The sequence below is a fragment of the Rhipicephalus sanguineus genome, chromosome 6, assembly GCF_013339695.2.
Source record: "Rhipicephalus sanguineus isolate Rsan-2018 chromosome 6, BIME_Rsan_1.4, whole genome shotgun sequence".
Classification (NCBI taxonomy): Eukaryota; Metazoa; Arthropoda; class Arachnida; order Ixodida; family Ixodidae; genus Rhipicephalus; species Rhipicephalus sanguineus.
Genome location: NC_051181.1, coordinates 151,214,875 through 151,231,307, shown reverse-complemented (window position 1 = coordinate 151,231,307; position 16,433 = coordinate 151,214,875). Strand labels below are relative to the sequence as shown.

Sequence of the window (16,433 nt, the reverse complement as noted above, 5' to 3'; positions counted from 1 at the left end):
GTTACAATTGAATACAGCAATTCTGTTTTTTTTTTTGTTCCTGGACGCAATGAAAAGTCATTCCCTGCGTTACTACTGTGGCCGTGTTACAATCAAGTAAATACGGCACATTCAACAATGCAAGCTTACTTGGACGCAGGAACAGCCAGCATCTGCTGCCACCATATGGCTGTAACCACCCAAACCCAACTGCATCACACACACACGCACAAAGTGGGCATTTCAATGAAAATTTATTTTTAGCAGTTAAAAAAAAATGCACACACGACCGTCACACGCCATCATGTTTCCTGGCTTTCATTACACTTATTGCCTCAATAAGAAAAAAAAAATCAACTGTCATTAAATCATATCAACAGAGTTTGCTTCACAACTCTAAGGGGAGATGCTACTCGAAGACTTTTTAAATATATAACAGAGCAACAAAACTCCAGCTGTTTACACATTGTCTCATGTTGATGACAAATACATACTGATCTGTTTGATAGTGAGCTGCATGGTTCTAGTTTTGTATCGTGACAATCAGTTAAAATGTAGGCCTTCTTGCACCCACATTTTCTATCATTAAACTTCTGCATATTATGTCAATGGCCCATATTTCTCCACGTAAACTTCAGAGTGCGATGAACTTACTAGGAAGTGCGCATAAAATATGTTACTTGAAGTTTTAAAATGTTCAAGCCTCAGTAATCGTTTATTTGAAATTCGCTATATATGTAAGTGATATTCTTTGAAGGAGATAACAAAACTCCTTCCGTTATACGAAACCTGGAACTGCCCAATGAAAAATGGTCAGACTTGAAAAACTGCCGAAAATAGCATCATGAGATTGCATTTTAAAGGTAAAATTGGAACCTTCTTTACATGGCAAAGATTCTTTTTAATTATTATTTCTTGCATCATGGGAGCCTGGGAATCATGGTTATATAAAAAACGAAAAAAAAAAAAAATTCTATTTAGCAGCATCCCCCCTTAAAACAACAACAAAAAAAAAAGAAATAAGCGGCACAGTGAAAAGCACTGGTGCCAATTTGTTTGAATATAAATACAAAAAACACAGAAGGCTGGTCATGAAATGATTACAAGGGCACAGATGGACAAGTCGCTGGCACCGGCCTCCAAACAGCACGACCAGCCACGAGATGCGAAGCTAGGCGGGTACCGTCGCCATTTTTCACCAACTGCAAATACAGAGAAAGATTCGCGCGTCTTGTTCGATATATTGCACCTCAAAAAGAAAGAAAAACAACATATGCAAGGAAACAAAATTTTAAACCACAAGAATGTCTAGTTCTGGACAGTGTAGAAAGCCTCTGCGCAAATCCCCCAATGTTTTAGGTACAGCCGGAAATAGCTCACAATAAAGGTGGTTCTGGTACCAAAACTGGAACTTGCTGAGATGGACATATGGCCTTGAACTTGTGAGCTCAGTGCAGCCTTTGAGATCAGAAGGGCCCTCCAAACATTTAAGAGGTAATGCGCTAGGTCATACGTCATGGAGATGACCTGCTGCACATGCATTTGCGTGCTTATGCTCTGTCAAAAGGCTAGTAACAAGAAAACTACGCAGGTGCCAGCCTCGTAACCGAGCCAACCTTGCTTCAGTGGTTTCAACACCACCAGTTCGTAACAAAATTAGCCAGGTAAAATTCTGTAGCAGGTGGCGCCTAATTATCAAAGCAAGTCTAATCCTTCTACATAATCACTGTGGGCATACAGAATACCGTATTTACTCGCATATTTTGCGCACTTTTTTTCGCGAATTTGGAGCTCCGAAAAGGGGGTGTGCAAATTACGTGGAGATTTCGCGAGCACATCTGAAATAACGCACAATATATAGTCCTAACACGCGCGATATAATACATTAAAGAAAATAAATTATAGCGCAAACGAAGGGTTTTTAACAGAATTAGCACGTACTTTAACCAGCCAGATTCGGTCATGCACGGTCTAGTCAGAGTCACTGGTTGTTGAGAAGTCCAACTGAGAATCATCAGCCACGGCCGCTGTCACCGCCCTCCCAAAGCGCGTCGTCCTTGGTTCCGTCGAGCGCGTTGAGGAGTCTTCTTGAAGTTCTTCGCGACAATGCTGGGAGTAACGAGGTGCCACGGCACGGCGATACCGGTGGGCCTAAGCTCTCACACATATTTGAAAAGGTATTCTTCAACGGCAGGAAACTTTCCATGCTTCGGTCGATCCTCGGAACGGTCTCCTTCCCGGTCTTGTATTAAAAAGCGAACTCTTCTGCGGCACGGTTCCAGTTTCCTTAGGCAAATTCTATAACAGTGAGCTTGAATTTTGCCGAATAGTGATTGTAGCCCAGCGCAAGAGAACAGTGAAAACGCAACTGGCTGATCGCGAAACCTAAACTTCCGAAATCAGCGAAGGCTGCGTCGCAGCGCGGACGCAGAGGAGGAGGGTCAGCGAGGGGAAATGTTGGCGCGACTGGCCCTCGCACGCCTACGATGCAGAAAGTAGTCCATGCCGTGTCGCGTGCATGCATTCTCACAGCGGGAGAACGCTCAAACAGTTCCGACAACCCGTGAACAGGTTTGGGCGTTCGGGTACGGTTAGTATGTTCTCGGTAGTTTCCGGAGAACAGAACGAAGTAATCGGAAGAAGGGACTTCGCACTCGCAGCCTGTCTTGTGTATGACTGCGCTCGCCTGCTCGGTGAGGGCCGCGGGGGCGCGGCTGTCCAAAGTTTCCCCGTGCGCGCGCGCCGGCGAGCTGGCTTGAGCGGGGCGGGGAGCGCAAAATATGCGAGTAAATATTTTTTAGCAAAACTGGCTAAATATTAGGGGTGCGCAAATTATGCGGGTAAATACGGTACTCTTAACGAAGGTACCAATTCGGTAATGAATAAAGCTCCTACAATGCTTGTGCCACGGTTGCATGCTTCGCGCCGCGCCATGCTGGGAAAGATGAGAGCAGTCTTGAAACTTCCACACATGCCAGTTACGTCACATATTTTGGCTGCACCTGTATTGGGCCTAGTTTACCAGTGAAAAAAATTGGGGCATCTACGCACTAGTGTGAAAGCTGTGGAAACAGCCGAGGTGGTAGCATTGCCCTCCTTTCCCTCATCCTCATTTCCCTTTCCCACACTTTTGTTATACTACACTGTACATGGCTATGCTATGCTTTATTTCTTTCTCTCCGGCTGTTTCTCTTTGCACCTTTCTCTCATTCTCTTGCCCATAGCAATGCAATCATATGGTTCCCACAAATGCTTGTTCTGTTAGTGTGCCTGGATAGCCGAGTGGTTTTGACGCTCGCCTCTGGACTGTGGGTACCCAGATTCGAATCCTGCCTCGGCAAAAAAATTTATTTCGATTTTTAAAAATATTTTTCTCTCTTTCTCAGTTCCTTCCCCCTCTCCACTTTGGTAAGCAGAGCTTTCACTTAATGCTTGTCTCACTCTTCCTCCCCTGCTCCTCACCTCAGCACTTGTCCTATGGGAGCGGCTTTACCCTCTCCCACTCCAGGCTCCAACCTCGTTCCCCAGCACTCCTTCGCTCCGCTCTCTCCTGGTAATGTCCTCATTTTCCCTAACACCTGCTGTACTCAGTAGTGGGGCTTCCCCAATTCCCGTGGCACATATCAGCCGGAGTTTCTGTGCACAATTTGCATAGGAACGGCAACTTAACAAGCTCAGGCTCAGCTGTTAAATAAGTATTCGTATTCCAAAAGAAACTGCATTGATTTCCAAGAATACGCGACGGTGGTCCAAATACAAAAAACCAGAAAGAAAGACTGGCCTTCATTTCATTCTCTTCCAGTGCACTGCCCTCTTACCATGAACAAAAACTCAGCTTTAAAAGAACACTTAACCAAAACTATACGGAGCGTTTGACAGAAGTGGCGTGGGTTAATTCAAACAGAGGGTCCCTTTTCAAACCTTACCTTCCTACGCTAGCCAGGCCGTGGTCATTTTGGAAGGAGGTAGCGCACGTAGGGCACCTCCACATCCTCGCCATCCTTGTCGTTGCAGCACAGCTCAAACACCAGGGCACGCACGTGTGGATCGATAGGCCTCTGGGACACCTTCTTCACAACCTCGCTCATGCTGCGGAACACCCATGTGCCTCATGATAAAAAGCCTCACCACAGTGCATTTATGCAATGCTGGTCAGAGCACTTACATACAATCTTTGCATAGTTTACAGTGATTGCCCTATGCTTTTATGAGAATGCAACAACATTTCAGCGTTAATTTGATTTTTGCGCTTCTGCCAAAGAGAACATGATGCTCAAACACAAAGTTAGAGAACTCTCGATAATTAGAATAAACCACTGTTGCATGAACATGTTCCAAAGCGCAGGCTAAGGTGGACCCCAACAGTTTCACAGAGGTCTACCGGCAAAATCGCGATGGAATCTTGCTGTGCCCACCGTGTCCACAGTGCCAGCTCGGTGGTTGAACAGGCACTTCTACTAAAAGTGGGCGTTCTCTCCAGACACTAAATATTCCAGTTACGGGAGTGATGCATATAATCTGAGAGCGAGAACAAAGACATAGTAACACCTAACTATTGCATTTTTATGCATATAACTATTTCTTGGCAATTTCGACTTTCAGGTGCGAGTTCATGGCAATGCCCATGAAGCATACATTGCCATAAAATCATGTGACCTAGCAATATTCTTCTGGTAACAAAGGTGCTGACCTGAACTGGCATTCAATACAGCTTAATGCTATAAAAAAAGAAGACATTTCTACTAGTTGCATTACCCAAGGAGTGTTAAACCTTATGATGCACCTTAAATAGTCTAGAGGATTATTTCTTCATCACAAACATTCTATTTGCATTTATATACAAGTTTGTTTCTGCACTAAGTACCAAGCTTTCAGTACGGCCTTTTACAACACAAACTACTTGTCCCAGGAAAAAAAATTCCTTTTTTGAAAAACACACGCATTTAAATGTAGCATCCACCACTTAAAAAGTGATTAAGGTATTCATAGAACAATTGACAAGAGAAACCAGGAAAGAGCAAGATCGACTAAAATGCAGCGCAACTAGTTACATTACGTATACGTGTGCCAGTTCCCACGAACTAGCACCAAGATTTGGCTCGGCAATAAGGCTCAATGTTACTCACAGAAGCTTGAGGCGCTCCTCCACCTTGGCGGCAGGCATGAAAAACGAGTATAACATGCAGACTCCTTGAGACAGCATGGTGATCTCAATACCGTGCTCGTTCTGTAGGAGAGAATAATGGAGAGAGTAAGACTCCAGACACTCTGATATTGAAGCCTGGCTTTCAGGACACGGTAAAGCGAGCACAGACCTTGAAATAGTCAATGAACTCCCGGAGTGTCATTTCCCCTTGAACTTCAAAGCGGTCCCAGAGGGTGAACTCGTGGTTATTGTACTGGAGGAAGACAACAGTGCCACGCAAATTAGGAGACAGAAAAGGACACGGACATGGAAGCAGATTACACATATAACATAACCACACGCAGCCGCATGAGAGCTGCAGAGTCTATAAAATGTTATCTTGACAAAAAAAGCTAGGTATCACGAAACAGTCTCAACCATAGCTCATTTGGAATGTCATGAAACGGATGCACTTTCGTGCTTTTGTTGGGACTTTTAAAACTATGCCAATGCGTGGGGTTATTGCGAGTGAGCTCAAGCTGTTTGCAGACGCCGACCATAGTGCTCTTCAGAAACTGTCGCCAGCAATTTCAATAAGAACACTACGAGCTCTATTGCAATCGCACCACTGGCCATCTTCATCTTCAAAGTACCAAAAAACACACAAAGGTGCATCTGCTTCATTACGAATAAATCACTGTATCGGTCATGCAGAGGATGTGGGTTTGACTCAGAGCAGCAGCAAGTTGCTACCCACCTTATTCTTCTTGGCTGCTATGGGTTCCGAGAAGCCAAAGAACGGAAGTGCCAGATTGACAAAGCCATTCTTGTAGAGTTCAAGTTTGTTGTGGCCTTGAACCAGCTGCAACGTGGAACACAGAAAAATTTTACAAAGGAGGAAATACCAGCTTCTGGTTGCGCTCACTACATGGTTAAAACACAAATCAGTAAGAGAAGAAAGGGAAAAATGAAGGAGTTTATTTCTGTGTATAACACAAAGCACTTTCTCAAGATAACCACACGTACACACATACTTGCCAGGTTAATGAGTTACAATCATTTATTAGCATCCTTTGATCACAATGACAACACTCCAATTTCGCTACACAACAAAAATGGGCTATCAGGGCTGTAATGTACACCTGAACCTTAATGTAATGCAATGCAATGTTAGCAGATACAAAGTAAATCAGATGTTTTTAATCAGTATTAGCTTAAAGAACATACACACTTGACGTTTGATATAACAGAAGTACTTTTTGTGTGGGGCACGGCTTAGTTATAAGGTTTGACTGCCCAAGTGTTCTTGAATTTCCATTCTTTAAGAACTTTTTGCCCAGGTATGCCACCGAGGTCTCTAATAAGTACTAAGCGCTTGCTGCAACTTGCAATATGAGTGGTGTTGTATTACAGTGGCGCAGGGAGAGTTTAAAACACACAAGCAGAGCACTTCAGCCGAAACCTATCAGCCCACTCCATCAAGCAACGTAGGATCACCTTGTAAAGCTCGAGGCAGACGAGACCAGCGACGAGCGAGGTGGTGGTGGCGATGGCAGGTATGATCTTGCCCGCAATAAGCTTGCTGCGAAGCCGGTCCGCAGGCGCGATCTTGTAATTCGTGGCGCGCAGGTTGGAGGCTGCCACGATGAAGTCCATGTGAAAGTTGGTGTCATCGTCTTTCTCGAACTCCAGGGGGGTCAACTTTACATCCTTGAGATACGCCGGGGTGGGCAGCTCCTTCTGCAGGATGGTCAGCCGCTCCTGGTCTGAAAACACGAGACCGGAAGGGTGTGACGAACACTGCTGCTTAGAAAAGAAGCTTTTTGCGCATTTACACAGCAACAAGCCTGAAAGCAGCCAATGTAAGCTAACTTGCTAACCTCAAAGCACTAAAGAGTATAGTGTAAAAAATGACAAACACAGGAAAGGGAAGCAGATCAAACTGTTGGCCTAGTTGGGTATCCATGAACACGAAGAATAAGAATATAGCACAACAAACGATGAAAACTAGAAAGGGGAGCAGACAATGGACTGGTGCTACTAACAACTGTTTCAGTCCCACTCACCGAGTTTCAATACACATTGTCATAGCGTTGCACATGCACAACGCTGTGTTGCTGTTTGGAAGCTAAAGATAAAATAAAATATAAAAAAGTGATAGTACCTGCTATGTGTCAGATGCAACAGACAGCTGCGCATTTCAAAAGAAGCCCTGCAGAAATCGATATTCGGAAGCATGCAAGCAGATTGAAGCCTCACTTGTACACACACATGCCATCATTCTTCCTCATAAATTCCTTGCTATATATACACTTCTTGCTATATTGTTCAGTGTTTGTGGATGGCCTACTATCCCTATCCTAACAGTCTGTTCTGTCAAAGACAGCAGTCAATGCGGCATTCACCAGCGAGGCATACCTGTGGGCCCTCCCATGCTCTGCTGGGCCTCGGCATCTGTAACAGCAATGCGCACACCTTGCCGCGGCTCGAACGGTGGCACCTTGACCAGTTTGAGGACGCGGGCAATTTCCTCCCGGTCTGTGCACTTCGGAAGGCCAAACATCGCCGCCCGCAGGTTGGCTGCAGCCACTATGTAGTCCATGTGCAGAGTCTGCATCGCCAATGCAACGTTACATGTGAGCCAAGTTCCTGAAATGTCACTAATAAGCTAAAAAGTGTGCGCAAAAAAACCCATATTTTGTTAATGTTCTCCTACTGTAAAACTAATTACAGTTTTGAAATCACCATCAGAAACTATTTGTGATTAAAATTTCAAAGTTCTAGGTCAATAAGACGTTTGGCGGCCTGTCGGTTCATAGTTTTTAGAAGTTATTAAAACTCATAAAAAGACGAAGGCACAAGTAAGGCGATCGTTGTGTTCTGCGTTTCTTGCTTGTGTCCTCTTCTTTTTGTGCAGTTTAAAAATATTTTTCGGGTAGCCTCTCCCTTAATTTCTTTAATTTTGCAGGCTGAATCCTTATTATTATTATATGGCATGCTATAGCGGGAGACTCAAGATTTATTTTGATTCTGACCACCATAGAATCAAACTAACTGAAATGTGGCCACCACGGGTGGAAATCGAACCCCAACCCTTCCCCTTTGCTCAATGCCGTAGCTGCCAAACCACCACGACGTGCAGAGGTCCCGAAAGTGTCCTGAAGTAAACTAACCCCTAGAATATAAAGCGTGCTGTTAACTATCCTGCATATCTTAGTTGAAGCGTGTGAAGTATTTGCTTGCACAATAAATGCAGTTCCTGAGTGGTTGTTAAATATGGTTTTTTTTACCTCCTTTGTAATGACTTCACTCCAAACTTTGCACTCTATTTCGGAGAAGTGCCTCTATTTTCGTGAGCGAATGTTGCATATGCTTTTTGTAACAAAGTAAAATGCAGCCTCGAGTGAGTGCACAAAACCTGCGTGCAAGCTTCCGGAATAAACTGACAGTTACATCTCCAAATCTCGCTTGGAGCATGAATGGTACTTGCCTCATTGGGGTCAAACTCAATGGGCTTGGGACAACGCTTGGGGCCAGACCAAAATAGGGCACCCGAACTTGTAGTCTGAAAGAGAGCGAGGAGGTTCAGAAAAGGATTTTTTTTGTCTATGAATACCCACCCATTAACAGTGAACCAATGTGAGAAATATTAACATAACCATAAAAATAAAACAATGCTACAACAAGTCACCTAAACATTCATATCAATGCAGCTTTCTTCACACCAGCAGAGCTGGTTTGAAGACTTCATGTGGCTTTCCCTGTCCCTGACCAGATTTTTTTTTTTTTTTTACAAAAGGCTGATGTCCACAACATGGGAAATGAAACGCTGCCCTCACCTGATCCTCAGGAAAGTTGTACAGCAACTGCCGGATCTGGTTGTTGTACTGGTCCTGGAAACGCAGCCTGGCCCAAGCGATGCAGTCTGCGAACGATGTCGGCCGCTCGTCTACCAGCATCTGCTTGACCCCCTCGAGCACCTCCAGCTGCAAGGCGACGAGCAGGAACACTTCTCAAACACCATGGTGCACAAAGGTGTGGCCATGTGCTACGTCCACCAAAACTATTTTGAATGACATGCTGAAAAGGACTGAGAAGCAAGGGCTGAAACTACCTACGGCACGTAGAAGTTACAAGGAGCATTCATTACTTTCCAGAATGTTACAAGAACAACAACACTGAACTAATGATGCCCAATAAAGCATGAGAGACTTTCTTTCCCAGCAATCTAGAGCAACCTTTCACTTGCATCCACTGGCCCTTGCCATTAGCCAATTTTCATACCTCCTCGCTTTATCTAATCTTCAGCTCCCTTGCCCAACACTATCAATCCCTTAGTAACTAGAGTGTTTGATAATAATCATTTGCAAAACCCAAACTTATATCCAAGCTCTTACTCTACTATAAAACTGAAGAAAAAAAAACCTATTGAGACATTACCGGCTGGTTTCCTGGAAGCTTTAGCGTCTTCTCCATGAACCTTGGGTCTCTGAAGATGGCAGTGAAAAAGAAAACAGCAGTGTTACTGATGCTAACGGGTTTGCTGGTTTGTATGAACCACATTATGGAAGGCACCTAAGGAAAGGTGTGTTACTACTGATAACTTTATTATTATTAATTTTTTGGGCTTCTTAGGAAGCCCTCCCATGCCTAGACTGCAAGGGGCTAGCCTATCATTTCACACAGAAAATGGGATTTGCAGTGTAACACGCAGATACGCGGCCAATTTTTTTATTATGTTATGGTAATGAAACTGGCTCAACACAATACAACTGTGCACTATTTTAACAATTATATTCATTAGCTTTGAATATACAGCAAACACCAAATGCTGAAATTAAGAGTCGAAGAAAATGTTGGAAGGCGCAATATTTGTCACAGGACAGCAGACCCAAATACCCCAAAAGACCATGTTTTGTTTTTACAGGTTCCTCCCATACACACAAACCTTGTTCTAAGGCAATGAGAGTGACATTAAAATAAACTTCACAAAGAAGAAAGCACCTACAAAATACACTAACAGATGCAGCAGAATTGTACTCACTTTAAATACTGGACAGAATTGTCGGCACATTGCCTGAACAAGCCTTCAAACTCGTCACGAGCCCACTGAAAGAAAACAGAAGTGTTCATTTAAAAACAGGTCTTACGAGACGCTAAAAACACCCACCCCCAATACAAAAGATAGTGATTGAAAACCTATTTGGATGCACCAAACCACATTGGTATGTTCAGCTAGCCTATGGCAGGTATGAATTTTGATCATGGCAGGTATTCTACATCCTCACGATGCAGACTTTTGATCAACTTGTCAATGCATGCTGTGCGAAGAACATGCCTTCACACGGTGCACTGTGTAGACTCCTTTCTAAAAGGAAGCACAGAACTGTCTCAAAAGTGTAGGTAGGTATGTTAAGAAACGTTCTGCGTAAATGATCTCAGTTCAAGTTTTAATGTCTCCTTAAAAAAAAAAATAGCTGAAAAGGTCCCATATGCTCCAAAACTTCTACCTTTGTGCATCTGTTTTCTATTGTCATCAAAACATGCCAACAGGAAGAAATTCAGCCTGCAACTTTACATGTTCAGTGCATTAACAACATAACCGACAGAGGGAACCAGAGCAGAAGGTATAGGCCTCTCACAACCTCAGCCCTGTCAACATAGTAGAAGAAAAAAAGAGACACGGACCTGCAGGGTGTGCTCGATGGCATTAGGGAAGTTCTTGAGCGTGCAGATGGGGATGGACTTCTCGGGTGGATCCTGGGACGACGAGTATGACTCTGTCAGGTGAGGAATCACAACCTGCACGTTGCCCTTCGTGCCCAGCGTGCCAGACTCCAGCAGGGGCTTCCGGTAGTACACGCACCGCCGGTCCATGTAGATACCTACACATTGTGTGCCCCCATAACATTGTACTGTCAACTATTAAGAACTGCCCAACATCATTACAAACCTAGAGCGTGGGGAATGCAACCGGCAAAGAAGGCTGTTCACAACAAAAATGTGTGCTGCATGTAAGCTTTTCGATCGGTTGTGGTCCCTGCGCGATTGAGTGCAGCCTTCAGTCTTTCCTGTGGTCTAGGTTCTTTATAAGAATGCAATGCAAATAATGTAGAGCTGTGCGAATAGCAAAATTTCGGGTGCGAAGCGAATTCGAATATCAAAGTGTGAGTGCAAATCGAATTGAAAATTTTTCGAATACTTCGAAGCGAAATTGCAGAAAAAAAAGTTGGAGAGGATTCCTAAGTATATTCTAATGAGATAGCAACATGAAAGTTTCTTTTTGCTAGGTTGATGAAGCGCTGGTGGGGTGGTGTTTCATAGTTGTCTTATCAAGAATGAGGCAATGTAGAGGCCTAATTGTATTTATGTACATGATTTGGTGCAAACAAAGTGTTGCCGACAACACTTTGCACGTGATAGGCAAAGATGCAATTTCCTCAGCCTCTCCTCCTCTTAACTTCTGTGGAAGCCCAACTAATGTGGTGGACAAGGGTGTGCTCCCTTCAAGTCCAGAGTTCCAAGTCTGCCTCATAGACGTCGATATATAAGAACATCTGAAACTTTGGATGCTAAAAAGCTTCGGTGTCCGATTTTTCGGACTTTCTGCCCAAATTGCAGGTCCAGAACAGCATTAATAAAGCCCCCAGCTCTGCCACATCTTTCATCTCCATGTTGGAACCAGCATTTTTTTTTAGTTAATACATTTGCGACTGTAGCGGAGCTTGAAAGGCAGCTTTGCCGCAATACGGGGGTGTGATGAGGTGAAGCATATTAAAAATCTAGGGACCACTGCCAATCGGACGTGACTGTCTCTTGGCAAAGTTCGACCGTCAGGGAGCTTGAAAGGCAGCTTTGCCACAATACCAGAATGTGATGAGGTGAAGCATATTGAAAATTTGAAGGGGTCACTTTCAATCGAACGTTGACTATTTGTTTTTGGGAAGTTTGAATAGTAAAATTCCAGTGCAAATCGAATCGAATAGCAAACCATATTTGAAAAATATTTGAAATTTCGAATATTCGCGCACCACTAAAAAAACGCAAAATGACCCATCATTCCTATCATGCAGTTCGAGCAAAGAGGAGGATTTCGACGCATTCACACAGCCTGGGCCATTACACCCAGCCAGCACTGCACTGAAGCAAATCTACATAAGCAGTTGATGCACAGCACTCGTACAGCCAACAAACTGCTGCCTCACTATCAACAGTATTGCACCAAGCTACCGTCTTCACTGTTGAGTTGCAAGTAACAAAGCCGCTGGCAACATTGTAAATGACGCGCAATTGATCATAGCTTTGCTGTTCAACCGCTAAGGCAAACATTGTTGCTCACGATGTCTCTAACAGTCTTGGTCACCAAGTCCAATATGATAAACTTTCCTCCACTGAGTGGCAATGATCACAAGTAGAAACAACGTACAAAATTAGGGGTGCGTGACCACTCATAACTTCGAATAGTTTGGTATTCGATTTGCAAGGCACTTTTACGATTAGAAATATACAAAACTTCGTAACAGTGATTGAAATCAGCACAAAGCATTACATACCTGCGCCATATTTCGGAAAATGTGATGGACAAATAGACAAATTAGTATCGGTTCCCACATTGTGCCTACATTGTAAGAGGGGTGGATCAGAAAATGCGATTGTGGTAACCAGCTTATAAAAGACCCCTCAAATAAGGGACAAGAACTGTTTCTTGGTGCATGTCTCTTATAAAAGGGTTAAACTGTACAGCACAAATTAAAGTTTTGACAGCATGCACAGCACTTAAGTGTTCCAAAGCACGGGCTTGGGCAGATGCAGAAAAAAACAGACAACTGCCAGCAAATGCGATGGAGTGACATATACTCTTCCCACCATTTCCAGTGCCAGTCCAATGCGAGAGGAAAAAGCACTTCTACTCGATGGGTTTTTCACTAAACACTCAAGTAAAATTGTCTCAACAATTGCCAAAATGCTAACGCCTCTTGGAACAGAAGAACTTCACCATCATAAATAAGTCCTTTACAAACAACAAATGAGATAGCTTCGAACCACGGTATAGACTTGTGTTGAACTGAAACTGTTCATGGCCTTCGAAAACATAAATTTAGTTTCTTTGGCTTGAGAGGAGAACTCTGTCCCCTTCAATGGACACTTTACAAAAGATTTTTGAGGCCTTTGTATTACAAGTAAGCTGACATGAGTGCCTACACATTTATTGGACATTCCATTTTGCAAGCAGAGACAACAGACGCATAGATTTCGAAGTAGCAGTTACAGATAGCTTGCTATGCCACAAGAGCAAACTCCCATACATGTGCAGCAACTGATTTCCTGGCATGAAATTTTAAAGACCCATTCCGATACATGGTAAATTTTGCCAGATCCTATTTTTTTTTATGTATGGCTTGCTTTATCTCCTCACTCATTTGAAGTTATTGAGAATCTACTGTTCATTATCCACACAACAACAAACACTGGCGAACTAAACCCAAGTACACTTCACCAAGTGAAAAAAAAAAAATCCTCTAAAGTAATGTGCTCTACTGAGTGTTCTTTTAAAGAGTTTTCTTTATTAGCTTCCTGCTGCTTATCATTGCCTCAAACAACATCCCTAATGCCTAGCCATCCCTCAGCAGCAGCCCTTGTTTTGTCTGAACTCCCAAATGACGCTTAGAAACATGTTGCATGACTGATAACATGCTGGAACTTTGCAGTGTGCAGACCTTGTTGCAGTTGGGAAAGTTAATACGGAACACTCACGTGTGTCCACGTTGTCCAGTGCATTAGCCACCCCATCCAGGGCCTCAAAGAAGTCGTCCGTGTAGATGTTCTCGGTGTCCACTCCTACCCTGTTTTCGTGCGCGACAATCTTGACGTTCGGGTTCATCTTCTTCACAGCACCCGCCGCTGTGCCTGCCTTCATACGCTACGCAAGCCGAAAAAGAAGTGAAAAGGTGCTGTCAGGAAGTGTGAAGGTGCAACAAGGACATCTGTGTGTAAAGTTGTATGAGAAAATCTAAAAGAAATACTTTCAAGCCAGTCGGCTGTGCTGTTGTCAACACACCTTTTACATTGTTCAGTGTGACAACAAGCTACAGTATCAATACTGGTAACTTCATGCCCCAGCACGGCTAGCTGTGATGACTAGGCTTGTGCGAATAGTAAATTTTAGGTCCGAAGCGAATAGTGATTTGGTCGAAGCGAATTTCGAAGCAAATTCGAATAGTTTATATCACATATTATAAAGAAAAATGAGCATATCTGTCATGACCCAACTAACCAGCACAATATTTTTAAAGTTGAAACAAGGCATATGCATATGCCATTCTTTTTGGTTCAAAGGGAAGTGGAAGCAACTTTGAGTAGTAGGAGGATTTGACTTTCGGTAGAATGCAAGTGATAACCTGTAAAATATGTTAAGTTTTAAAATTTACTATACTTAGAGCATATAAGCCTGTGTAACAAGCTTCTAAACTTACAAAATGATCAATCGATGTGAGGGTAATACAGTAAAACCTCGTTAATTTGCACTCTTTTATTTTGAAATCCAGCATAATTAGAAGGATTTCTGCTGCCCCGTATTTCGCAATGTAAATGTGAGTGGATAATTTGAAGCGGCAGTCAGTATCAGCTCGGTTAATTTGAAAACTTTGGGTGCCATGTGCCAATTCCCCGATCCCGATTTGGCCGCAAATCTGCAAAAACGATGGCCCTTAGGAGCCACAAGGCAATGCAGTGTAGCGATACTAATGAGTGACAAGTGAAGCATCCCAGCCTCGCTGCTGCCAGCCCAATGAAAAAAACTAAACGAAAGGCGGTCTCGTGGTCAGCTGAAATGTGTGCCTGCGGAAAAGACATGCTTCACTGCAATGCAGCGGTGATACGCGGGCAGCATGACGCGTGCTTCTCTCAACGTCAGCGCGTCATGATTTACCCATTCTTTCTGGAAAAATAGAGATATTAATAAAGGGCGGCCTGACGAAATTCGTGATGTATGCGAACCTCCGATTGGCGGTTGTTCCGGCAATTTGCGTGCTTGCACTGCTGGCGGCAGTGATGCTACTGGCTTAGGCCACTTTGGAGCAGCTTTTGGAGAAGGCAAAATTGCGTTTTGGAGCAGCAAAACTAGCTTTTGGAGCAGGTGCTCTGCCTTCAACAATTCATTCTGAGCCGAAGAGTTCTTAAAAAAGTAATAAACATCGACCACAGCAGCGTCGACATCCGAGCCAACAGCACTCAAGCCGCGGGCAAATGAGTTGTGCACTTTGTGCAAGCAGCACTCTCCTACATCTATGATGTCAGGGTATGCTCCCTGCATCTTTTTTCTGAAGCTTTTCACTGCATTAGGGCCATCCATAAAAAAGCAAATGACATTTTTCTGCGGCAGGTCCATCATTGCTCTCCGCACTTCACTAGCCAAAATTTCCGAAGTCGCAGAGCCCAGCCGGAAAGACTGTAGGTGTTCCACAACTCGCTGCATTTTGTTGGAGAAATGCCTAACAACAACAACATCAAGTTATTGGCACCTCTGTTCAGGAAGAGGGGTCTCGTCAATGCTAACAGAAAAAACCACATCCGGCTTGTTCAGCTCGTCAAGCACAAGTTTCTTGAAATACGGCCCGAGGCCATCACTAACTATGTAGGATGCCTTGAACCTCTTACAACTAAACTGCTTCGCTGTTTCAGAATCTCCAAATAATGCATGTTGCTGGGCGAGTCGGTCGTACATCACGAAACAAGGTGCTGCGCGAAGTAAACACTGACAAGGAAGTGAACGAAGACGGGCGCAGACTCGCGACTGAATTTTATTGAACAACAAAACGCACATTTATACGACACAAACCGCAAAATCGTCTATGCGCATGCGAGGAACCTGCTTTCATTATCGTACAATGTTATGGAGGTATCACTGACGCAAATGTCTCTTTTTTTCTTGATGAAGAAAGCCTCGGCAAGCTCACGTGCCAACTGGTCCTGACTACGCTTCAAAATTTTTGTTATTGCCAGCAAAGGCTGGCACGGTTTGCCACAGGCAGCCGACGGGCATGCGCTGCAGTGAATAGGCAAATTAGAACCTTGTCCGTTCTTTATCGAAAGCTGGTGTTCCCTTAGTCGTTCATTTAAACAGAATGAGCTCATGCTTTTGCAAGCGGACAAGGAGGGAGGCTTCGCCGTTCTTCCGGCTGGGATGTTTCACGAGAAGGCCACTCAAGCTGTCTCCAAGAACTTTGTACCGAGGAAAGTGAAAACTACCAAGGTAAAAACTCGAGCTCTACAGCTGTGCAAAGATTTGGCATTAGAGAGACTGTCACGTGCTGTTAAGAACTGCAAGAGT

General features: G+C 43.9%; 1 protein-coding gene across 1 annotated transcript in view; it reads right to left on the bottom strand.

The window, feature by feature from the left end:
- Positions 1 to 214: 214 nt before the first annotated feature.
- The window catches only part of LOC119396792 (ubiquitin-like modifier-activating enzyme 1), a 55,785-nt gene continuing 39,566 nt past the window's right edge, over positions 215 to 16,433 (bottom strand). Inside the window, exons 14-26 of the mRNA XM_037664119.2 lie at positions 13,859 to 14,024; positions 10,793 to 10,989; positions 10,149 to 10,213; positions 9,545 to 9,593; positions 8,944 to 9,090; positions 8,595 to 8,669; positions 7,523 to 7,715; positions 6,602 to 6,870; positions 5,862 to 5,966; positions 5,295 to 5,378; positions 5,106 to 5,206; positions 3,906 to 4,068; positions 215 to 1,181 (exon numbers count right to left, since the gene is read on the bottom strand). Of these exons, the coding sequence (XP_037520047.1) occupies positions 3,930 to 4,068; positions 5,106 to 5,206; positions 5,295 to 5,378; positions 5,862 to 5,966; positions 6,602 to 6,870; positions 7,523 to 7,715; positions 8,595 to 8,669; positions 8,944 to 9,090; positions 9,545 to 9,593; positions 10,149 to 10,213; positions 10,793 to 10,989; positions 13,859 to 14,024 (1,590 nt within the window). The 3' untranslated portion in view covers positions 215 to 1,181; positions 3,906 to 3,929. The remainder of the gene's footprint in view (positions 1,182 to 3,905; positions 4,069 to 5,105; positions 5,207 to 5,294; positions 5,379 to 5,861; positions 5,967 to 6,601; positions 6,871 to 7,522; positions 7,716 to 8,594; positions 8,670 to 8,943; positions 9,091 to 9,544; positions 9,594 to 10,148; positions 10,214 to 10,792; positions 10,990 to 13,858; positions 14,025 to 16,433) is intronic.